The sequence below is a fragment of the Emys orbicularis genome, chromosome 17 (assembly GCF_028017835.1).
Source record: "Emys orbicularis isolate rEmyOrb1 chromosome 17, rEmyOrb1.hap1, whole genome shotgun sequence".
NCBI classification, from domain to species: domain Eukaryota; kingdom Metazoa; phylum Chordata; order Testudines; family Emydidae; genus Emys; species Emys orbicularis.
In genome coordinates, this window is record NC_088699.1 from 6,285,204 (window position 1) to 6,311,103 (window position 25,900).

A 25,900-nucleotide genomic window follows, 5' to 3' on the forward strand; every position below is an offset into this window, starting at 1 on the left:
AGTAGTTCTATGTTTAAATTGCTATAACAGGATCATAAATCTCTAGTACAAAGCAGAGGACCTCTTTAGCTTGCTCTTTTATTTTCTTTGTTGAATAACTCAAACTTTTTCTCCCTTTTGCTTCTTTTTCTGGAAGTACTGTATGTGTTACAAACTTTTGGAGTTTTTAATATTTTCTATAGCCTGATCCTGCAAACACTGGATAAGTAGCATTCATGGAAATGGTGATTTTCATATCTTGCCAGAAGTACTGATTAATCAAAGTGAAAAACATTGCTTTAGTTCAGCAGCACTGTCTATTGTAATCATGACTTATTTAAAACTTCCTATTGCTCATTTTCTTATAACTTCTGGATGTGTGTAACTGTCATTTAGGCAAAAATAACAGGAGTACTTGTGGCACCTTAGAGACTAACAAATTTATTAGAGCATAAGCTTTCGTGGGCTACATGCATCCGAAGAAGTGGGTTGTAGCCCACGAAAGCTTATGCTCTAATAAATTTGTTAGTCTCTAAGGTGCCACAAGTACTCCTGTTATTTTTGCGGATACAGACTAACACGGCTGCTACTCTGAAACCTGTCATTTAGGGTATGGAATAAATGGTCTAGGGGATTGTTAACAACCTGGAACCTTTCACCTCTTGATCACTAGCTCAACTCCGGTACAAGTTTTGTAGTCACCAAAATAAGTTAACCATTGGGTGCTGAACAGCTGTCTAATGTGAAATAAATTAGATAGTTTCAATCCAGTCACTAGTGAACCTATCCCCACATCTTGAATTGGCACTACTCTGCACTCAAGTAAGCAGTCTTGGGAGAGGCATTAAAGATTGTGTGGGCATAGACTGGTTTATCCTTTACTAACAGAGGTCAGGGTTGAGTCACATTAATAGGATAGTGGGGGAGAAGCATGCATTGCTAATCTTTGTACTGTACCTACTGTGTGCGTAATGGACTTCAGGTATATTTTATCTGGCACTTCTACAGGTACTTATTTTGCTTTAAAACAAATACTGAATTTAATTTTTCAGGTACACCTTTACATGATAGATTGTCAGAAGCTCTTAATTCAGATTTTGGGCTTAAGTCCTTTAGAACTCATCCTATTATGTCTGTGTCATAGCTCATCATAGTCCTGTTTCATGAGAACTGAGAAGAGTAGGTGGTGATGATGTGTGCTTAGATATTATTTTAGTTCCTTTCATTCGTGAAGGATCAAGCAGCTGTATAGTGACTGTTTAGGTATACGTCAGTCATTAAATTCTTGGCAGTAGTACACACCCCTTGACAAACAGCCTTGGAGTTGTTAATTAGTTTTATTAACTGAGAGATTGGTGGCCAAAAGAATGGGGCTATCCCCTGCTACCTCCAAAAAAGACTAGGAGAACCTTTAAATTCAATCTAAGCTGTCACCAGGGAGAAGTAGAAGTTAACTCGATTTAACCTTGGACAGTGTTGCACTTCTCTGGTGTTGCACTGCAGTCTCTGCATTTGATATGAGTGCAAGTCTTTGAGCGTACTGTCTGCTGGTCCAGAGGGAAATGTGCTACCAGTGGGGCCATCCCAGTGTACTGCAGGCGAGCTAAGAATGCAGTTTTGGTATTAATTCTGTATGTCTGGCTCTTCTTAGTTTGAGAGACCTTTTATTTTACTGGGGTTTGTGAGAGTTTTTAGTAGAAATACATTTTTTGAGAGTTGAATTGGTGGATAGTAAATTTTTCAATTTCTTCTGAAATTTATCTATTAATAAAAATGAAAGGTGATGACAAGATTTCCATCAGAAGCACTCCCCACAAACAACCGTTGTACACATAGTTCTTGTAAATAAATTTAAGAAATCTAACAAACAGGCTTTGTTTTCTTCCTGACTGTGACAAAAATAAAGATGATTAAAAACCTTCTGACAACTTTTACTTATTTAATGAATTAGGTCTATAAATTTACAAAAGATGGTAGTCTGTTTCGCTAGGCCTATTAAAAGCATTAAGATTTGAACACTAGCTGTTAAAATGAGTAAATGGCAATATTACAAAGTTAAACAAATGCCAAAAAACATTTTCCAGAGTACTGGGATTGTAACAATACCATTAATGAGGGCAGAGAGGTTTTAATGCAATTTGCACATTCTAAAGTTTCAAAAAGAGGTTTTGAGTTAGTACATTATTAATGTGCTGAACATCTGGAACTGTGTAAGAGCCATAGACATTGAGCAAGTGCAGGGTTTCCCTACTAGGTCTGATGCTGACTGATTTCCTCCCTAGTGAGATGCTTGTTTTAAGAAGTTTGAGACAGTAAAATGACAATATCCAGATAAGAGATAAACATTCCACAGTGTCTCTTTGTGAGATGTAAGGAAATAAATGAAAAACCATTAGGTTTGTGGAGTCAGAAGGTGAATTTGGGAGATTAAATATGAAAATTAGATTAATTCACACCTCAAGTCATAGTTCTTGCTGTCACATTGGAACATTCAGATTTTGTTTTGGGACCTAATAATTACTTACTGAAATTATGGGTAATGTAGGTTGGATTACATGCTGGATGGTTTTTCCTGTTCCTGCATAAACATCTATTTGTTTGCTGATGTTTACTCATTAAACACTTTTGGGGACAAACATGCAAACTCTAAAGCATGCAAGTGACTCCACTCATATTAGTGTTGCCATTGACTTAAATGGGAGTAACCTTATTCACAAGTTTAAGTGTTTGCAGGTTGGGATACCTTTTTTTGCAACCTGCATGTTTTATTATAGAATATTTTTCCCTTTTAGGTGATGTATGAAAATGCTGGGGAAAAGTCAAGGTTATATAATTTTATGTATAATTTTCATTTATCTGTATAGTCTTTTACCATCTCTAATGACCTAGATTGTTTTAAATGTCATAATTATGGCTAATATCCAAGACTGAAGAACATCAGGCAATGGGACAGAAAACTATCAAGTGGAGCGTGAGCTAGCTAGGTTTCTAAATAGGCTGGTAAACTAGAGATATGTTTGTAAATGAATACTGGTGCTCACTTTCTACATAGCATTTACTCAATATTCTTGAGGATAGGGGATTCTCTTCCTGTGGAAGTATAGCCTTAATTTGTTTGAGCCAAACATCTGCAATTACATTAAGTACAAAAGAAACCTTAAAAAAGAAATGAAAAGGCTGTTGGGAACATTATGCTGTCATATTTGCTAACCCAAATTCTGTATAAATATCTAAACAAAAGCCGAGAGAAATGATGGAACTAAACAATATGTAGGAAGTGCCATGTGTCTCTTGGCTGGCACTGAGGACCTGATCCAACGCCAACTGAAGTCACTGGATTCTTTCCAGTGACTTCAGAGTGCTTGGTTAGGTCCTATGATACCAAGATGACCCCTTTCTGGCCAATGCTGATTGAAAAGGGGGGTCTATTGCCAGTTTCTAAAGCTGTGTCTTTTGCCTTATTCTATTTAGAAGCATAATAAAACTAGTAAAGTGATTTTAATTTGATACTTTATGCCTGGTGCAAGAGATGTTGTTTTGAGGACAAAAATGGGGACCAAAGAAGCCAGATTTTTAGTGACTTTAAAAAAAAAAAAAATCTACATTTGTGCCTAATGAAGAGACGCAATTTGTTACTAGTTGTCCATTGTTTTTCAAGACTACTCATTGGCGGATTTCTCTCTGATCTTTATCTCAGCTTCTGCTTGTTCCATGCATGGTTTCATGTCCATAAATTGTATATAACATCTTTACTTTCACTGTTTTTACCCTCAGTTTTTCCTCATTTAACTGTTTCAGGCTCTGCAATATATCTACCTTGCTTCAGGGCATTGCACCCATTTCACAGAACAATTTTCAGAGTTCCTGTGCAACATTGGCTGACGTTAACTCCTGCAAGCTAGGGTAGCCTTTACACCTTTTATTGTGATTCCTGAAACTTAAAGAAAGCTGCAGTTTCAGTTTCTCTCTTTCACTTGGACATAGTTGAAGAATATGGTGAAAAATTAAATTTCAGTTAGCCATCTGCAGTGTCTAAAATCACTGTGTATGATAGGAGCTGTACCTTCAACCATCCTTTCACATCTGCACCTGAGGTGAGGGGGGAAAGGGGAAGAGCAAGCCTGAGTGATATTAAATCCAGTATGGAGGACTGGAGACAGGAATTAATGAACATGTATGTTACTTGTGCACACACTGCTGAATTAAACAAGTCTTCTGTAACTAGTAATACAATTTCTGTCCTCTCATAGTCTGTTGTAAGCCCCCTACTTTAATGCCATCCGCTCATTCAAGTCATTCCGCCAGTCTTCAATTTAGGAAGGAACTGACAGTTCACATCCTTGTAAAATCAATTTCTGTACCATCCAGGAGGCCCGCAGCAACCATATTTCATTTGGCTCAGAAAGGCAAAACAGGTTCAGAATAGCACTTCAAATGAATAACTGAAATGCTGTTAAGTACAGAACCATAAAAAATAACTTAAATTTTTTAAAGCTGATATCTGTTTTGTTGTACAGAATAGTTATTATTTCTTCACTTGCCTCAGATCATTTTTTAATCTGTCAAGTTGGTTTCTTTGCTTGGTTGGTTACTACTAATGGCTAGAGCAGGTATTGACCGTCCAGGTTTCATACTGAGAAAGCAGTCGCAAAAAAGTGACCCTAATCCATTGGTTGATATCAGATATTTTATTTAACTCTTTTCCTGTCAATCCCTGACAAAAACATCTCTTGAAAAGTGACTGAGTTTCAGCAGAATATTTGTATTTGTTATGGCATGGCCGTAATAAGTAGGCCTTGATCTAAACCTTTTCTTTATTAGCAGAAATAATGAGAGAATTCCAAAAAGCTTCTGAGGATTCCAAAGGATATGAAAATCTTTTGAGGGAATGGTAAACTAAAATGTTCAAGGAGAACAGGGTGGGGTTAACTTCCTCTTTCCTTTTTGGGAATCCTGTAGCAGAAATAGAAATCTGAAGCTCTGATGGCATACAAACCTGCTTATATGGAGGAGTGGTGCAAACACCTGGGCTAGTTTAGAAAAGGCAATACAGTTTGGGTTGGAGGATCAGTCGTCCATCAGGAGATTGTATGCTCTGTTTGTAGTTCCTCTTTCCTTCCAAAACCTGGGTGTTTTGTGGATCCTGACTTCTTCCCCAGTCCAAGACATTTTAGTTGTTTGTGGAAGAAGAGATGTACCTCAAATGTCTTGGACTGGGGCAGAGATCAGTCACAGAAAGGAAATAATCAAGTAGCAAACTTTCCATTTCTCCCAGTGGAGTATAGCAATGGAAGCCATATTAGGTAAGAAGCTTCTCAATATAGCTGCTTCCTTTTGTGAGAAGAAAGGGTAAGAGAGACTCTCATTTGTTCACCGTATCAGAACATGCAGCATTTTTCATCACTTACGACGACACTAGTCACTGGATTAAAAAGCCAACACTTCAAGAACTTTTGTCCTTATTAAGATTACATGAGCTACCTTTTTTTAGGAAGCATTCTTTGTCTTGCTGTGACCACTTCTATGTCTCTCTCGCTCTCTCTTTATAATTACCTTGATGTTATCTCTCAGGCTCCATGTAATTTCAGTTTTATTCTTTATTTGTCTCTGCAATGAAAATAAAAGTCTAAAACATTTGTCAGTTTACCCTTTTTTGGTTCTTTATGCAATCTATTTTATTTTTAATGCACTCATCAACATTTTATCTAAGCATTATATAAAAAAAATTCTATATATCTGAAGATTCTCATTACTCTCCTCCCTACCTAAAGCCACCTTCATAAGTGAGCTTGGTACATCTTTTAATGAGAAATGTTGTCACCATGTCACTTTTATCTGGGGAAGATCATCTTGAAAACATGAGTCTTGCACTGGACCTTATAAGTGCCAAGAGATGAACTCATCCTGATCTTCAGAGGTGGAGTATTCTATAGCCAAGGATTCTGAACTCTGAGGTCTGTTAGTTGAAACATCCTCCATGAACTCAGCCACTGCAGTTGAGTATGGAAGAAGAAGTGGTCTTTGAATTGCCTATTAAAGGCTTACCTGGCTCTTTAGAGAGAATTACCAGGACCTTGACATGGATCTGGAGTGCAGTACCCGAACAAGCTTTTAGTAGTAATCAGTGTAGTATTGACCATATAAAGCAATATTCGGATGGGTCACTTACCTTATAACTCTGAATCCTTGAAGGGAACATTTAAAAAAAGAGTGAAGTCCTGTACTGCATCACTACCCCTAGCTACTGTAATAATGTCAGTGTGTGAAGTTAATCATTAATTCATAGGAGGGATTTTTTTTTTAGCACATTTAGACTTAAACATTGCAAGCTTTTAAGTAAGCTGAAAAGGTATTATTGGACAAAACATTTTGTCTTCATTGCAGTCTTAACCTGGATTCAAATGCTGTTTTTGATAACACGCTCTGGGTTCACACATCTACCTGCCTCTATTTGTGACACATAGCAAGGCAGATACCATGGCCTAAGGCATAGGGCAGACTCTTGATGTGCTGTAGAAAGGGGAGCCGGAGGAGTGACACAAAGTGAGGAGTGGTATGGTCAAAGCAATGGGCTAGAGAATGATCTTTGCAGCAGCATTCTGAATAGATATGAGCAGGGTAATGCGGAATTTGTCAAGCCTAGAGAAAAGGATAATGCAATAATCAAGACCCAAGATGTTGAAAGCCAGGTCAAGGAATTTTTTGTTCTGTCTGCACAGCACCTAGCACACTGGGTTTTTGGTCCGCCACTAGGCCTGCAAGTTCTACGGTAATATAATAATGAAGAAACCCAAAGTTTGGTCTCGGTATTAGACAACAGTTGCTATGCAACGATAAGAGCATCTGAAACACCACAGGAATAACTGTGGTGACTATGTGATAACTATTACATAACTGTAACCCTGCATAAAGGAGGTCTCTACTTTTCCCTATCTCTAAATTTCAGATAATTCATTCTAAAATGTGTTCATTTGTAGCTTAAATCTCATCATATTCTGTTAAAGATTTGGGTTTGTAAACGATTTTAAAAAGAATTTTAAGTTCACTTTTAACTCATCCTTGCTGTTTTTAGTAGAGTTGTAATAGTGTAGCATATCTGTATGTGAGCAGCAGTCTCCGTATACAGCTGTCTGTTCATAGAATCATAGAATATTAGGGTTGGAAGGGACCTCGGGAGGTCATCTAGTCCAACCCCCTGCTCAAAGCAGGACCAATCCCCAGTTCCCTAAATGGCCCCCTCAAGGATTGAACTCACAACCCTGTGTTTAGCAGGCCAATGCTCAAACCACTGAGCAACTGTCCTTGTCATATATATCCACTTTACTGTAGTTGGGAACCCAGCAAAACTCCATTCTGAACGTTCAAGAACACATTTCTGTAATATCCTAAATGCTTTCCATTCTGGGGTGGTACTAGAATGAGAAGTGAGTGTATTTAGATTATATATAATTAATATGTGACTTACTAGCTGTCTATAAAGATGATTTTATCCTTTATATTTAGTGTTTGAGTCTGGATATGAGTTTAATCACTGTCACCGTATTTTCTGTGAAAAAATATTTTTACAGTGTATTGTCATTGTAACGGGGCTCGACACACCACTGTGGCGCCTCCTGCTGGCTGTCCTGGGAATTAGCTCTGGTTCGCTGGTGTGCCTTCATCTAGTGGCATCTCACCACTGTCGCTTCTGCCATGAGAGCCATTGTCACTCTCAGGACTGCAGTGTCCTCTTCTGGACACAGCCCTCCAGCTGTTCCCCACTCGGTTCTCTCCCCCCCCCCTTCTGGGGGAGGCCGGCAGTCCTTTGTCCAGCCACTTGCCTCAGTGGCAGGCTACAGTCCAGGGTCTAGCCACCTGCGTCAGTGGCAACTGGGGCCCAAGGGGGGCGGGGACCGGCAGTCACGCACTGCGTCATCTCCAACCCCGCCATCTGTTTAGCAGGGCCACTTCCCTGCAGCCCTAGCACCTTCTCTGCCCTTGTATCAGGGCCTCAGTCTGGCAGTGGTCAACCAGGAGCTCACTCATGCTCCCCTGACCCCACCCAGCGCTGCTTGGACTATGGTGCTGTCTCTTCTCCCACCTTCTGGGCAGCCAGTCCTCCCCCCTTGAACTCCAGGGAGTGACTGAAGCCGCTCTGTTCAGCAGTCCTTCTTATACGGCCCAACCTGGCCCTGATTGGCTGTCTCTCCAAGCCCTTTCCTAATTGGCTGCCTCCTGCGCAACCTCCCCAGGCTGCTTTAACCCCTCTTCTGCCACAGTCATCTATTAGAAAACTGGAGTGTGCAACTACTCCCAAGGTTGTGAAAATGAGAGCAGAGCCGTGGGTGTGGAGGAGCCACGGGTAGTCCTGACATAATGAATATGTACTGCAATTGGGCAGTTGACATGTGGGCCAGCTGCTAGAATTCCCTGGGGCAGCCACTGACAGCAGTTAAAATCTGTGTTTAATTTGCATAATGCTAATGTGATGCTGTTGGCTCTCAGGAGACTTTGAGGTATGGTTTGGGTGCTATCCTATCCTCATGCCATACATGGGGAAGGTTGGTGGGTACCTTTTACAGCTTATTGAACAATTACAGTGGTCAGCAGGGGCTTGCAATTTCTAAAGTGCCTGTGGCACTTGCTTTTTACATGGGGCAGATACTTTCTAACAACATCTGCATGGCACATGAAGGGGAATCTACAGCGACAGTCAGTGGCAGATTATTAGACATAATGTCTAAAAAATTACATACTATACTGGTAGATGAGGTTTTTTTTCACCTGAATTTCACACCCTGCATAGCAATGTAGTTTAATATTTTATTACACTGTTAGTTTAAATGTCTTGAACATACAGCATCAGGAAAATAAAGTAAAAATCCATTATTGTTTCTCACTTGTTAAATTGCAGCAAGCTGAATTGGAGCATCTTGCTTAACGCATGGTCTGATTAGCACATTTTACTTGCACATTGTTCTTACTATTTAAGCAGGAATTACATGGGAAATGAGGTTTGTCTCACTCAAGACATGTGCCACACTCAGTTTTTGAACGAGTCTAAGTAGTAAATAATATTATTTTGCAATCATTACATTTTTCTCCTCAAGTGCTTTCTACTGAAAAGAAAGCAGGAATAAAAACAAGAATTAGCAATAAATAAGAGTGCAACCTAGAAACATTTCTTTGTTAAATAAAACTGCTGTATATGTCTTGCCTCGGTTGCTTTGACCTTACCATTGTTCTGTACCACTGCAGCCTACAGAGTTCCCGCTCCCTTTGGCATTTCTTAAAGGTTCACTGCCTGATGTGATTGAGATGTGAAAAATCAATGTACCAGTAGACTGATCACAATCTTATGATGTTTATATTCAAACTCCTGTCTTTGAGGTTTATTATTAATGCATTAATGAACAAAGGTAAGATGTCAGCTAAAGCAGATAAATTTGCAATGTTAAACAATTTATTGCAGTATTGATAGCTTTCCATGACCTTGTAAATGTATATAGGTTGCATTGTGTCAACATTCAGACAGCCCAGTGGACAGGTGTCGCATACCCCAAATGCAAATATTAATTTTCATCCTATAGACTGTGTCTAGTTTCTTATAACTGTACACATCACTATCTGACAGCCTAGGACAGAGGCAAAGGATTGCATTAGCATATAGACGAGACTGATTCCCCCCCCCCCCCTTAGTATTCTATCCAGGTCATGTTTGAGACCGAATGAAAAGGTTTGCACTGTTTCAGCCCATGCTATGCCGTTCTTTTGGAAAGGGGGGGAGGGGAACCCTTCAGTTTTACTTTACACTATCTCTAAATTCATATATAAAATCCTAATTTGTGTGTGTCTGTGTAGTAAACACTAACAACATTAACCAAGAGTCTAAGGGGGTCTCTTGTCACCTTGATGGATGTAACTCCCACACAAAAGAGAAAACAGCGCTGAGAATACATATTTAAGCAGCATATTGTGCATGAGCACATGTAACAGCATATAAAAAAATTGAATTGTTGCACTTATTGAAAATCATATATTTGGGTGTCTTGGTAAACTTTTTTTGTTCCACTTTAATGTGAAGTTAATAGGCCTTTGATATCCATGCCTAAAACTAAGCTCCGAATCAGGAGGGAAGTAGTTTATATTTACATTAAAATTTAGTCCGTGGTATAGTATATTCATTGCATTCTAATGCATATGGCAAATTCACAAAATAATCTTTTTTAAATTGTTTAAATATAAAGAGTTGCAAGAAAACAGATTTTTCATATTCAACACTTGTATAATTTTGATCATATTAATACAGTGCGTAAACTCAAAGGATGTAAATAAATCAACAGTTAATGAATGACTGTCCAGAATAATGCTGCCTTGTTCTTTCTGACTGTATTATAGTTCTTTTTGCTTGGTAGACAAAAGGGAGAAAACATGGGCGTCTTTTTCTTACTGTGCTAAGATACTGTTCAGAGAAAGAATATTGGCTAGTGGTTAGATCAGGACTTGGAGTCAGGATTCCTAGGTTCCATTCCTGGCTCTGCTGCTGACTTACTGAGTGACCTTGACCAACTCTCAATCTCTCATGCTTCAGCTTTACCTGTTTGTAAAAGGAGTTTGTTGTGAGGCTTAATGTTTATGAATTGCTTGAAAATTCTTGCATTGAAAGTCATGAGGAACAGTACAAAGTATTACTATATCTGTTTACTATAGGAGATGGATTTTACACCAAGATAGGAAAAGGGGTGGGGGTTATTAATATAAATATTACAGATAATTTCAGTATAAAGAAAAAACATCACCATTTTCCATACCTTATCAGTTCTTTATATGACTGTTGAAAGCAACCAAAATGTCATCATTCCACACTCCAAACAAAGGAAGACCCCCAGTTGGATTCTGGTCCTGTACAGTTGGTCAGTGGCACTTTCTCTTGTGTAGATTCAGAGTTTACTAGGCTTCTCATAAGTATATTGTCCAAGAAAACAGTTCATCTGTCCAACTTTGCACTGATATCTTTGCTCACAGTGTCTGTATAAGCAAAAGTCTTATTTAATGTCTTCAAAACAATGATTTAGGATGATTAAATTTTTGCTGGACCATTATAAAATTGCAGTGTCTTGAATTTGAAACTCCTTGTAATTTATCTACTTCCTTCCTTCTAGGTGTGATCACTGGGTTCAAGTCTGGTCAGAGAAATAATTTTTCAGAATCAGATATTCTCAAATCACTGCTATTCCTTTTCAGATTTCCTACCTTGCAGGAATGTAGAAGCATCTCTTGACATAAACAGTGTAGGATCCTAGTGTATGTTAAATATGACTGCTGAAAAAAATCATACAAAATAGATAAGGACTGGTAATTCCTTTCCTGCTACATATGTATGTTTTGAGCCCTTATTTAACTCTTTAAAGGCTTTAGGCCAGATTCTTAAGTGGTAAAAATCAGCACAGTTCCATTGAAATTCATGGACTTGCACCAGCATACACCATCCGAGAGTCTGGCCTTCAGTTTTCTCTCCTTAACAAGGTTATTGTGCATGAACATTGTGAGGTGGGTAACACTTTTTTGTTGTTGTCCCTGTTGTAATTCATGCTTTAATCTCTAAGAAATTCTATCTGATCTCACTTTTAAAAATAGTATTGTTAGATACATTGGTCTTGTCTACAGTGCCCTGCAGTTTGAACTACAGGGATGTAGACATAGTGTTTGTTAATTTTGGCAGATTGTTTTAAACTTTCCTTCTAATGAAGTCCTTAAATTATGTAGTTTCTTGGTGGGTAAGACTAGTTCCTTAGTGTCTTCTACTTGATTAATTGCTATTGACTGAACACATGCTACTAACATTGATATCATTGGTGAGGGATCATCATTTGCATTGGCTTACTTGTAGAAAGTCTTTCTCGCTTTGCATTTCAGTATTTTAACATTGGTTTCATTCTGTAACTTGGGCCCAGAATTAGCCTAAATTATGTTCAGTGATTAACCCCACCCCCACACACCAGAGGCTTTTAACCAGCTTTGAGAGGCTACTCTGATATTTTCCTTTTAAATTGTATTAACTTTCCTTCACATTACCCAGTCAGAGTTGACCACTACACAAAACTCTTGGTGATCAGGGATTGAAAATGGGTGTTTTTTACATCGAGTTCTGTCTCTGACTTGCTATATGATGGTAGGCAAATTGCTTAACCTTGTTTTTTCTTCTCTTCAATTTCCCATTCTGTAAATGGGGGTAATCATACCCACCTTTATAAAGTGCTTTGAGATCTACAGATCAAAAGTGCTATATAAATACTTAGTTCCATTATTTTTTCTATTAACAAGAAAAGGAGACTAAAAGATCCTGCTATTACTCTCCTACTGTTGGAATCAGTTCCCCATGACACACATCCAGCTACTTCAATTTACTGTGTCAGCTGCACAGAATTCTCAGGCTTGGTTGGCCCAAGGCCTAGGATTACAAGTCTGTTTTGAATCAGTTTTCCCACATGGCACTGTGCTTCACTGCTAATGTGCCACTAAGCCAATCTTGTCTGTCTCTCTCTCATTTTTTGTTTTTGTTTTTTTCTTCTGGAAAAAAGAGGTCAAGGGATGATTGAACTTTTTTTTTGTTTTTTGTTTTTGACAACTGGTGAAGAAGAGGACAGCACTGTGGAATGCTAACCTTGTTACAGAATATATAAGTTAAAAGTCATGTTTGATTTGGAAACAACTTCTAAATAGTCCTTTTAAAAATACTTTCACTGACCGCATTCTCTGTAAAAGAGATTGTTGTCTCATTAGCAAGCAAAACAATATAGATAGCCTAAGGTAAATGTTTATACACACATGTACTACTGTAACACAGAAAGCTGTTGTCTTCGTCGACTTTAAAACCACAAAAACCAGATTGCTTAGAAATAACTGTGATAGCTCTAAATGATTCAGTGTTTCAAAGGTTTGCCAATTTGTTTTGAGAAAAAATATGTAAATTATATTGGGGAAAAGTACAGATTTTGCATAAATGACTACTTTTAACAGTGGAAGCAAAATATTAACAGTGTTATTCTGGAGTCTTTAGTGCAAAACATTTCATTTTTCATTACTGTTGTCGCCATTCATATTTTCCATTATTTAAGGGGCTTATTGAAAAATTGATGGTATGTTGGTACCAGAGAGACATCCTGTAGGTTGCAGTGTTGATTTATGGCACATGGAACACAGTTCAGTGCTTCAGTTTCCTGCTGGTGAGCGGCACTTTGTCATTGTCCCTAAAGAAAAATCATACCAGTGAAATCCCTTGTGTTTCCCCCAAGTTGAGTGATGCATACTCTTTCTTCAAAAATGATGATGAATTATTCACCTTTTATTGTGCTAGTGTGTGCACATAGTGATCCTAACCTTGTTCATAGTACAGAGCTTTTCACCATGTACAGGGTTTAGTTTAATTATGTAGTTGTGTTGCATTTTTTTAACACACTATATGTGCCAAGCCTGTGTGGGCCAGCCCAGATTTTACCCCAAGTTTCCTAGAGTATGCAGATCTCTCTCATGTAGGTCTTGGTCATAATGTTGTATGGGAAGAATATCTGGTAGTGTTTGCTTGCAGAAAATTGTTTCCTGAGAAATATAGATACAATATTTCAAAACTGAAAAAGATTTTCTTTTTCAAATGAGTTCTTGAAGTTTACAGATATCTGTCTGGTGTGAGAAGGTTTATCTTTAAGCTGATTCTCTGTTTTTGCAATAGGGTGCGAAAGGTCTAAATGCATCAGTCTCTTGGGATAGCACTTAATAGTAAGGATTTCCTGTTGAGAGTAGCTTTCTCTTGGGATGTGCTTAAAGAAAGCAGGACAAGAGGGCAGAAGATTCCACAATACAGAGGCCCACCTGTTAAGAATATTAAAAGCTTGTGTGATCTTTCTTCATAATACTGGAAGAAATTTAAAATGTCAGAATGTGAAATTTGGATAAAGATCTATTTGCTTTATCCAGAGTCTCATTCCTTCTGTAACTTCAAGCAGTTCCCTAAGAGAAATACTAAAAATAATCATTGCAAAAAATGACAATGTGGACACTACATTCATTCTTAAATTCAAAGGTAGAACATATAACCATGTAGTTAACCACTGTGAAGGACTGATTAGGGCCTGAGGCAAGTAGGAGAGTGGTTTGGACAAAAAGTTACATCTGCAGATAAATAGGTGACTCAGCAAACTTCATCATCATGAAAGTTTATTAAAAGAGATGTAATACCAATGGAACTAGATACAATAGAAAAATGTCAGTATCCTGAGATTATCAGAGGATTACTTTCATGGAAAATAAGAACTTCACCATTTTAAGATCCTGTCTGCTTAGGCTGTGCATAGATCTCTTCTGAGAGGAAGGGAAAAGGCAGCTGATGTAGATGCAGTTATGATCATGCTATGATATATAAGCAACCTGGACTAGTTCTTGCAGACGGTCCAAATGGTGAGAGACATTCTATAGTAAGAAAAGAAAACTGCATTTCCTCTTGACACCTGTCTACCCAGAGCAGGGGTATGAAAGGTACTATACTGAGAAAAACCTTTTTCCCAATGGCCACTCCTTTCATCTCTGCCAAAATGTGAGTAGTGTCTGAGAACAAAAGATTTACTTTTTGGAATTGCACAGAAGCAGAACCATACAGTGGAGGAGGGAGAAGGGAAGAAATGGCAGGAGGGAAGGGGATGTGAGAAATAAAACATACTTTATGGTTATCCCTGTGAAGGAAAAAATAAAAATTTGTATTTTAAAAAAATTGGCTGAAATTATTGTTAAAGGGCTTTGCATTTGTAGAAAGTGTAATGTTTTTGTAATTATACCAAATGGTCCTGCAAGAGCTGGCCACAGTATTTTACATACAATTAGTAGTTCTAACAACTGATGTGGAAGACTTCCAATGGTATAGTAGTTGATCAGTGGAATGTAGAACTCATATGTCATCAGTTCAAATCCAGGCCATGTTGGCAGTTGTTGAAAATTTTTATTAGATGTTGGTCTGTCCTGTTCTTTGAGAACAGGGGCCTATTCTACAAAACTCACCACCACAGGTGGCAATTGGTACCATTATTGGCAGTTTTATTAGTGGGGCCAAAAATTGAATCACCATGGAGATTGAACTACCTTCTCACCCAAAGTTATGGTTTCTCAGGTTAGGGACGAGCACTTTGGGAAAACTTTCACTGCTGTAGCCCATCCTGTGCCACTTCAGTGAATGAAAAGAAGACTTCAGTTTCTAGGGTAACTAGGCATCTTTCACAAATATTAAATTTACATATGAAAAAACTGAACACATGTGCGCCAAGTTAAGTCTGCTTCACTTGCTGAGCTCATGGCAAACACATACCTCCTTACTCAGGCAAAACTAAAACTACCATTGATTTTAATTGCAGCTTTGCTGGAGTCAGTAAGGAGTGCTGGATCGGCACCACTTTAGTTAAAATGATTGACCTCTTCAGTGGTGATTGCCTCATTCCGTGGCCTAGGCAAGTGGATACATCAGTCTCTTCGTGAACTGGTATTATAGAGCTTAAAGTGTAATAGAGGTTTATGGCTAATGTTTTGGGATCTGGACTGATGAAAACACAGCAAAGAGATCAATAAAAAAGAAGAGCTGTCAGACAAATACAGAAATGTGAATGTGTAATTTCCCATCTGACAGAAAAAGGCAATGTACAAAATGTAGTTAAATATAACCTAGTATAAAATGTAAAGCAAAGCTATTAAAAATATTCCACCTCTGGTCCAGTCTGATTTTTGTTGTTTTTGTTAAATAACTAATGTGTTTTAAAAAGCATTAAAGTGCTTATCACATGTTCTGGGCAAAAGCAAGCAACTTTTAATGTTTATAAAAAGCAACAACATTATTGCAAAGTTGTTTTAATAATTTTGATTTTTTTTACAAATTCTATATCATAAAAATGATTAAAGATCTGTTACTGAATTACTTCAAAAAATCTGTATCAGTAGCAGTCATCTTGTCCCTTGTGATTTTTTTTATGATGAATCTGTTTATAATCAGTTCTTGTAATTGAAATGTTGGAATAATCTTAATTATTGTAGTATGAACTAGAACATTATAAGACCTTATTAGATTTATGCTTGAAATTAGTATCCCCAAATATTTTTATTTTTATTTTTATGTGGTTATCTGGAAGAGTTTTATGTGCAACTCAGCCAAATGTGAATAGAGCACTAACTTGGAATTAAACTTATTTTTTTTTTAAGTAGACTATGGTCTGGTTTTGTTCCCTCCTCCCCAATAAGATTTCCAGGCAGCTGGAATTGCCCTTGCTTGCATTTCCCTTGGTCTGATGCTTGTGGTTGATTTCATGAACCTGTGGAATTTATGGCCATCTTCACAATTTATAAATTATCAAAGGGCTTGAAGAGCACAAATCCAAGTTGACAGCCTCTCTTGTCTCTCCGTGAATTTTGTAATCATTGATGAAATACTTGTGCACTGTGTACGTGTACCGAGAGATGCAGCTGGACACAGTTTCCGTACAGCTGCATTTCTTTAAAATGCTTTTGGTACTGTGAGGTTAAAAGACTCTTCCAAAATTGTCTTGGGTTAGAGGCGGGGGAGGAGAAATAAGTTTCTAATAGTCTTGAGACAGTTTGTAACTTCCCAAGTGTGGAACCAAAATTATATACTTAAACTTTCAGTAAGTTAAAAGTTCACCATGATCCTCTTCATGTGTCAGAGCCTTGAGGCATTCCTTTTTTCCCTTTGTTTGATACCTCTGATCTCCAGGTCCTTTTGTCACAGCTGAATGCAGACTGGATTTTAGGACTCCTTTTGGAAACAATCAGCATAATCAGTTATAGGGAGTGACATAAATTAATCTTTGTCCCGCACTTCCCCAGAAACCCCAACCCTTGCTGTCCATAACTAGAAATAGAACCCAGAACTGCAGCATGGCAGTGTAGAGCATTATCACTTGGCCATAATTTTTTTAACTAAAAGATGTTTCAGATGTATTTATAATTGCATGATAAATATACATTTAAGGCCCTGTAATTAAAGGGAAATATTTCAAAGTATGGAATTTTAGCTGTTTTGAAAAATTACTCCAAAACTCCTCCCAACCTCCCTTTTATATAACCTGTAAATGAAATTATATTGATTAACTGATTCTGAAGACGATATAGGATACAATATTATATGAATGTTGTGCATTTTTGTGTCTCTCTTATACGTTGACGGGTGGGCTGGTACGAGCCCCTTTTTGAGCAAGTGCTTGTCCTTGTTGTCCCAAATACACTGTATCCATTTGAGTTTCACCAAAATTGGGGTTTTTTGAAGCTTGGCTGCCAAGCCACTGGGTTGGGTGCATCTGTATTTTCCATTTCTGAAGTTTTATGCTGACTGTGTGTAGAACTTCTGTTTGACCCTTCAAACACGTTTCCAGCCCACTGGAGAGACACTTTGATTTTGAAGCAATGCTTATTCAAAAAGAAAATTCTGGTAGCAAACACATGAAGAGCTCTGCATGGGAAAAGGCTTTTAGATCAATGTTAGTCCCCTGAGGAACTCTGACTTTTTGCACTAACAATAGTGCCGATAACTGTGATTTTTATTAAGGAAAGCCTAATGGCTGTTTCTCCACACCCCATTTCCAAGTAACAATTAAATTGATTCAGAGATGCTAGACTGGTAAGTTTGATAAAATGCACTTTGTAGCTTTACAAAACCCTCCCTGTACAAATGAGGTGAAGAAAATGTGGACGTTCCAAAGGGTATGTCTTTTATGTATAATTGCAAGCTTTCAGTGGGGTACAGATATTTGTCTAAGGTTAGTGGTTACATAGGCAGTAGGAGAATAGGTTTATGGGCAGTCATTGGGTGATTAAAGAAAGCACCTCAAGAGCCACTTGTTTTAGAAGATTATGATGTAGTATCTAAATACCATGATGACAAGCCCATTACAAATGAGAAGAAGGATGCACCACCTCATTGCTGTAGTTTGCAGTGTAATAAAAGCCAATGGTTATTTAACTGTTGATTAGATCCAAAGCTATTATCTGAATCCTTCCTATACCGTCAGACAGACGTCTCTTAGGGCATGAACAAGGTTCCATCATCCTTTCCTATCCTGGGCTGCTCTTTGCATATCCTCTATGTTGTTAAATTCCACAAATGTTCCCTCTCTAAATGCTGCTTGATGCCCATTTAAAATCAGCATTAAAATATTAAATGCATATTTTATGTAAGGGATTTCTGAGTGACAGGTCCTCGGGGTGGGGCATATAAAGGAGAACAGTTAACTGATAGTTTTGTGTTCTCCTTTAGACTCCCCACCGAAGGACCTATTCTTCAGAAACCAATCAACCAGGGGATAGTGCAAAGAAAGTGACTGTTTTCCCATAGTGTTCTGCAGCAGTATGATTGCTGCAGTTTAACCTGTCAACTTCCCTTTGCTTAAGATTTTGGAAATTACACTCATGTAGCCGTAGCAAATCTTTGGCTTTGTTGCATAGAATAGGAACCCCCTCGCCTGCCCCTGAGATGAAAAAAGGAATCTGGAAAGGGAACATATCTGTTAAGTAGGATATGAGGACCACAGCTCAAGACGGCGGAGAGAAATGGTAAAAGATGCTGAGGAAACCTCTTCTCCCATACTTCACAAGATATTGGAAAGCTTCAGCGACTGTCTTAAAAAACAAGAAACAGCAGAGTTGGGAGACAAGCCTAGATACTAGAAAAACAACTCCTGGGGAAGAACTTGCAACTGTTTTAAAATTACAAGTGGAAAAAAAATCAAATAAACATCCATCAGCTTCTGGGAAGATGGCAGATTCTACTTGCCTAACAAGATTTTCTGCTTTCTTGGAGGAAAACCTTATTTCATTTATAGAACCATTAGAGAGTCCATATTTAAAGGGTTTAATAAAACATATATAGCCTGCCTTGCCCTGCAAAAACTATTATTCCCCTGGGTAGAGAAAGTGACTGACTGTGGGCATTAATGGCCTCCTCCTGTGGTTTCTGGCATTATACCCCACTCTTATTTGTGTTTTTCCAACCCAAAGTGCTATTGTTTTTCATTATAACCCTGCACTTGAGTTCATAGTTCCTATGAAGCATGGATGTGTGTTATATTTTATTTATTTTTATTTATAGGTATCTCAATAGCACTTGTTGTTGTGTCTGTGTGTATAGTGTGTGTGCGTATCATGTTTATAAAAGCATTTGCATACCATTTCTGTATATGAGAAAGATCCTGTATATGGCAAACACCATTAAAATGGAATAAGTAAATTTTATATTAAATTGTTTTATCCTTGCCAAATATTAATTATATTCATAATCTGCGTTTTTACATACAGAAGGTAGCCTTGCTGGTGTAATGGCAGCTGTCAGTTAAAAGACAAACCTGAAGTCACCAAGCGCCAGTAGGGGCTTTGAGTGTATTCCTCAAAGGGGAGAGGTAGAGAATTCTGATCACATTACTGTGTAATCCATAAAAGTGGAACATTGGCTTTGCAGATGTTTTTTGATGGATCTGGATAAAGATGTTCTAGTACACTCTTTGCCGGTAGTGAGTGGAAGTTATTTCTTTTTAAAATGAGAAGAATACAATAGGATTGAATGGGTGAATTTCAGATTTTTAAAAAATCTGTGGAGATTTATACAGTGTCTACAGTTTATATATATAAAATCTTTGAAAGTGGGGTCCTATTTATTGTTGATAGAGTGTGAAATTTTGAAGTGAGAGATTGATTACCCTGCTGCATATTAATTCTCCTTATTATCATGTGGTTTTTGCATTAACAAGAAGTTGAACCATTCTGTTTGTAAACTTTCTGATTCAGAGTTTCTAGTAGTTAATTTGTGAACTGGAACCAGTGTTTTATGTATTATAAAAGCAAAACCTACCTGCTTATTACAGGATAATGGATAAAATGTACCCATTTTGTTCTCTAGACATGTATACTGTCATGCTGTCTGAAATGGCTCATGACTGAGCGTGCCAACCTCAGGGCAGACTCTCTAAAAGCAGAGCAGATACCCCAAACTTGTATGTTCTGTAATTAGAGTTCACCACCCAGTAACAAATGTGAGCGCCCAAAATACTAAAATAGTCTTATAATGGAGTCACAGACAGTCCCCTTAGAACTCCAGTCTATCTTGCCACCCTGGCAAGTTGAACTATGTGATAAATGGTCATTTACACCATAAATCACAAAATATTCAGGTTGCTTCCAGTTCCAAGAGGCCAGTCACTTACCCCAGGTCAGGTTGTATCTTACATCTCATACCAAAGACAAAGCCTGTAGCCAATCCTGTAATAAACTAGCTAAAGGTAATTAGCTGGGGAAAAGAAATGAGAGTTATTACAGGTTAAGGCAAGCAGGAGTATATTCACAAATGGGTTTGTCTGTGATCCAAAAGGTGACATAGTTGTAGTAATCTGTCAGTTCAAAGTGTCTTTTGAGGTTAATCCATGCCAAGCAGCATGGGGACCTCTTTGTTTATGTTTAGGAATCTTTGACCCTCAGAATCCAGACAGCATAAAAGAGATTGTTTCTCCTTATCAGAGATTTTTATGCCCTCCACTTTGGAGCCCAAACCTGATGGGATGAGTTCATGTGTAGGTCTTTCCTTCCTGGGGGGAGTTAGGGATTGGTCCAGGTTCTAGAGGGAGCAGTTTGCACAGCCTGAAGCAAAGGACTGAGACAGCCTACAGTGAGTGGAGTTGAAGGAGGGCAGAGGACTGACAAAAAGTTTGACTATGAAAAGCATAATCCTTATTACAGAGTTGAACTGTGAATTTAAAAATCTTTGAATATATGAAATCAGGTGGCTGTACTGCAGAATTGTTAAGAAAAATACTAGTGATCATTCAGCAGTAAGAGAAATAGTTATTTCTGTCCATTGAACCAGATCTACTTAATCCCCATTCATGTCAAATGTGTGTTGCTATTCTGGTGTCTTGAGAGGTGTGTTATGTATCATCAGACAAAACGATCAGATGAAGGAATGCATTTCTGGGTGTCTTGCTCCCTAGGCTGATAAAATTCAGACTGGGGATTGGTGAGAGAAGGGGAAGTGATGATAACCAATGGCATAATTGCCCCCTAGCCAATCAATCTACAAGAGCTGTGTTCACTCCATACTTTTTTGGTTTTAGATTTAATACACATTTTCATTAAGCTTAGAGAGCATGTAAAGCAAGCAAACTATTTGCTTACAAAGGGGCTAACCTGTGCTAGGTACAGCAGGCTTCCTCAGCCAATATGGCCTTATTGCTCCTAAAAGCAGAGGCTATTGTTAAATGGTATGTCCATACTTTTTATTTCTAACTTTTTGTCAAGTCTATTTGAGATAATTTAAAAGTATTAAAAACTAGAGCTTTTAAGATCCAGAAGATGTCAGCATCTGACTCAGATAATGAAAATGAACATGCGTTCACTGTGTCCGCACTGCTTTGGATTGTTATCAAGCAGAACCCATCATCAGCATGGACGCGTGTCCCCTGGAAGGGTGGTTGAAGCATGAAGGGACATATGAATCTTTAGCGCATCTGGCATGTAAATATCTTGTGACGCTGGCTACAATGGTGCCATGCGAACACCTGTTCTCACTTTCAGGTGAGATTGTAAACAAGAAGCAGGCAGCATTATCTCCTGCAAATGTAGAAACAAACTTGTTTGTCCTTGTGATTGGCTGAACAAGAAGTAGGACTGAGTGGACTTGCAGGCTCCAAAATTTTACATTGTTTTATTTTTGAATGGAGGGTTTTTTGTACATAATTCTACATTTGTAAGTTCAACTTTCATGATAAAGAGATTGCACTGCAGTACTTGTATTAGGTAAATTGAAAAATACTGTTTCTTTTGGTTTTTTACGGTGGAAATACTTGTAATCAAAAATAAATAGAAAGTGAGCACTGTATACTTTGTATTCTGTGTCGTAAGTGAAATCAATATATTTGAAATTGTAGAAAACAACCAAAAATATTTAAATAATGGTATTCTATTATTGTTTAACAATGCAATTAATCGTGATTAATTTTTTAATTGCTTGATAGCCCTAGTAGAAATATATGAAAAAATGTGGTTTTGAGCCTTTTTGTGCATTTCATATGCCTTCGCTAAATAAAATTTACTTATACTGAATTGCATCCACTCTGTTTATTACTTTAAGAATCCATCAGTACAACACCTGTCACAAGGTATTTCATTTCTTTTTTGAGAATTGCAGGGCGTAAGTATATAGAGCTGCAGCAGTGGAAAGCATAAATGTTTGAATTTAGAAATGCAGTTGCTTACATTGAATTGCACAAATTTCCACAGTGTCAAGTTACAACTAATATTGACAAATACTGAATAATATGCATTTTATAAAGTTGTGATTGGTATTTTTATTGTGTATTTTATTGGGGACATGTTTAGTATGTTTTAGAGCCTTTTGAAAAATTAGGTGACCGAATATTCACTATGGCACTCTTTGATTTTTTGTATGTTTGTTTAGTTGTTGGATAAATTAAAAGATCGCTGGATGCATACTGGTTTATGGAGAAACTTGGAGCTTGTTAAGACAGTCATTGCAGAGCCTAAAGGAGGAGACAAAGCTGACTTTGATGCACTGCTCCAAATATACTATGATGCAATAAAATATAAAGGAGGAAAAGGTAATCGGATGGGTGAGGATGTCTGAATGAATTTTTAACTCACATTAAGTAGTTAATGTAGACTTTTCAGGTAGAAAGTGTGGTTGATATTTTAAAATATTTTGAAGTCAGACTAAGATGGTGTTGTACAATTTATTTTACTATATGATATGATATTTTTGGATTTGAGAGGAGTTGTACCTGATGGTTTGTACGTAATGTATTCATATATTACACACACCAAACCTTTGGTAAAATAACATTAAGGATGCAAAGTCAAGCACTATGAAGTTAGGAAATGCCAGTATTAACCTTTATTCGGCCCCCTTGTGCATATACAATATGATACAATCTTTAAATACATTATCACATACTCCTGTTCACAGGAGCCCTGTTCTTTGAGTGATTGTGCATATATACGTTCTACCGTAGACGTGCATGCACCCAATTCACTCAAGTCAGAGACTTTTGCCAGCCTTCACCTCAGGTATCTACAGGCCTGGCTTTGCTCAGTATACCATCCAAGCAGATGTTCTCTGGACATGCTCATTTGCGTACCTGCAAGAGTGATTCAGTCCATGAGTTGATGGATAGATCCCCAGAATGTCTGCAAAGGTGTTCCTTTCTTACCACCACAGTTAACGAGGACTCTTGTAACAGATGTGTCCTCCAGGGGCTAGGATGCCAATCTGGGGCAACTTCAGGCTCAGGCACTTTGCACATCACAGGAGACTTCTCTCCACATAAACGTATTGGGGCTGTGAAAGATTTATTACCACCATCAGTAATCAGGTGGTTCAAGTTCTTATCAACAACACCACTTCTATGTTTTTTCTCAACAAGAAGGAAGATGCAGGGTTGATTCAGCTTTTCCAAAAGGTGATCCATTTGTGAAACTTCTGCATAAAGAACACTTTCTTACCAACAGAAGTTGGTCCAATGAAAGATATTACCTCAGCAAGATTCTCCTAATTTAACTGCAACAAGTGATCTCTCCGATAACTGGATCCTGAATTATTCTTATTGTAGACTTTCTGTCCAGTATAGACTAACAGACGTATTGGAGCATGAGCTTTCGTGGGTGAATACCCACTTCGTCGGATGCATCCGACGAAGTGGGTATTCACCCACGAAAGCTCATGCTCCAATACGTCTGTTAGTCTATAAGGTGCCACAGGACTCTTTGCTTCTTTTACAGATCCAGACTAACAAGGCTACCCCTCTGATACCTGTCCAGTATAGACTCCAGATGTGTACAGTGAATGTAATATTTACCCTGTTAATTTCTGAGCAAAGCCACCATTTTGCAAAGCATAGAAACATATTTACAGTGCACTGTTTTACAAACTTAACCTTATACATTTTATTAAAAATACCCTAAATATCAGTTCAGTCAATACAGCATAATAGTAAGTAAGAGAACAAGAGAATACCATTATTGAAATGATAAATTGAAAGCGCTATTGCTACAGGTAGGTACAGTTTTTTCCCTATGATGCACTTCTATATTATATAGTGCCTCTTGCAAGCATAATATGAAAATTGCTAATTCAGCACATCAATATCATTTGTCTAAATTATATTAGCTACCATAATGCTTTTGTAAAAAATCATGTACTTTTATTTCAGCTCACCTTTTAAAACTGATACACACTGCATTATGCTGTATTAACTTTAGTCTTGTCAAAGAATACCGTAAAACTACTTTTTGGTAACTGATGATTTATTCCCAAAATGATTGCTAATTCTTCTTTGCTTTGTTCAAGATGGAGCACTTCTCATAGCAGTATGCAGAGGTAAAGTTAGTGAAGGCTTGGATTTCTCTGATGACAATGCCCGTGCTGTCATAACTATTGGTATTCCATTTCCAAATGTGAAAGACCTTCAGGTAGGACATCAACACTTAACCAAAAGATTTGTAACTTAAATTTATGTCATGTCTAAAATACTTCTTCATGTACGGAATACTGTATTACCATATTTTGTTCAGGACTCTCACCTGACCTCATTTTGAATTCTTCAGCATGCTTTCTACATGGTAAAATTGGGAGGCTATGTGGCTTCTATTTTTAGATTTTAACATTTGTTAATACTACATACTACAATAAATTTATTTTAAGCCATTGTTTGAATACAGCTAGTCATAGTGTTTTTACATTCAAAGTGCCCATTGGCTCCATTTTTACCAGCTATGGCACAGATAAAGACTACTCCTTGATTTATCTGATATAGCAGGATATGTGATAGCTAAGATCCATTATAAATGATGGGGAAAAGATTATTTTTAATCTACTTGAGGTTGTTTCCTAAGAAAATAAATAACAGATACAAATTAAAGTAAGAATGTTAAGATGGGTAAAATAGGTTGAGAGGTAAATATATAGATATAACCTAGAGGTGAAAGATTTTCCTACATTCTTTCATTGTTATCTTAAAGTTCTTTCATTGTTGGTTGCTGCATGTCCCCTCTTCAGTCCCCATTGCCTCCTTCAACATCGTTATGTGTGTAGCACTCTTCATTTAGCTTTTCCAAAGCTAATGTTGATGCTTAGCTTGCTTCTTTAAAGTGTGAAATTATTACATGAAATGAGCTCTTCCTGGAAATTGAGAACATTGCTTTTTTTTTTTTGATGATTTGAGGCATAGATCTTAAAGTGGCTTCTGAATGTAGTGGTAGACCTAAATTAACTAAATTTCTGGGTCAGTTTGTATCTTTGAGTTGACCAAAGTGTCAGCCCCTTACATTGCTTAGAAGTTATTCACGTGAGTATACTCACTGATTTTGGTGGGACTGCTTGTGTCAGTAACTGCTCATCAGTGTGAGTAAAGGGTTCACGTTTAGGTCCATTATGTTTTGTAAAGGGATTAAAAATAATAAAGTATGAAAGAAAGATGTAATGAGTAATCTGAGAGAGACTGACTTGCAATGTATGTACCCAAATAAAAAGAGTACCCATTAGACATGTAACTAATAGACTTTTTTTTTTTGGTCCTTTGCTACCCTGATTGTTATTTCAGTCCTTCCTGGAGTGGGGGGTAGTCAGTGGGAAGATTAAGTATTCACGAAGAAGAGGAATCTGACGTACTGGGAAAACTCTGGCATAACACAGACAGGAGTTGTGGAAGCTTTGCCACATAATTGTCAGTGCGTCTTAGTCCTCATTTGCAATGCTTGTGTTGTTATAGTTTTGGTCCTCTGTTAATCAAATTCAGTGAAAGATTTAGTTCTGAGGGCTTGTCTATACTTCCGGCTAAATCTGCACTGCTGCGATTGATGCAGTGGTATCGATTTAGTGAGTCTGGTGAAGACAAGCTAA

General features: G+C 37.6%; 1 protein-coding gene across 1 annotated transcript in view; it reads left to right on the forward strand.

Annotated features, from left to right (window-relative positions):
• BRIP1 (BRCA1 interacting helicase 1) overlaps positions 1-25,900 on the forward strand; it is a 121,291-nt gene that overhangs the window by 66,868 nt on the left and 28,523 nt on the right. The window contains exons 15-16 of the mRNA XM_065418343.1: positions 22,445-22,604; positions 24,350-24,471. Coding sequence (XP_065274415.1) covers positions 22,445-22,604; positions 24,350-24,471 — 282 coding nt within the window. The remainder of the gene's footprint in view (positions 1-22,444; positions 22,605-24,349; positions 24,472-25,900) is intronic.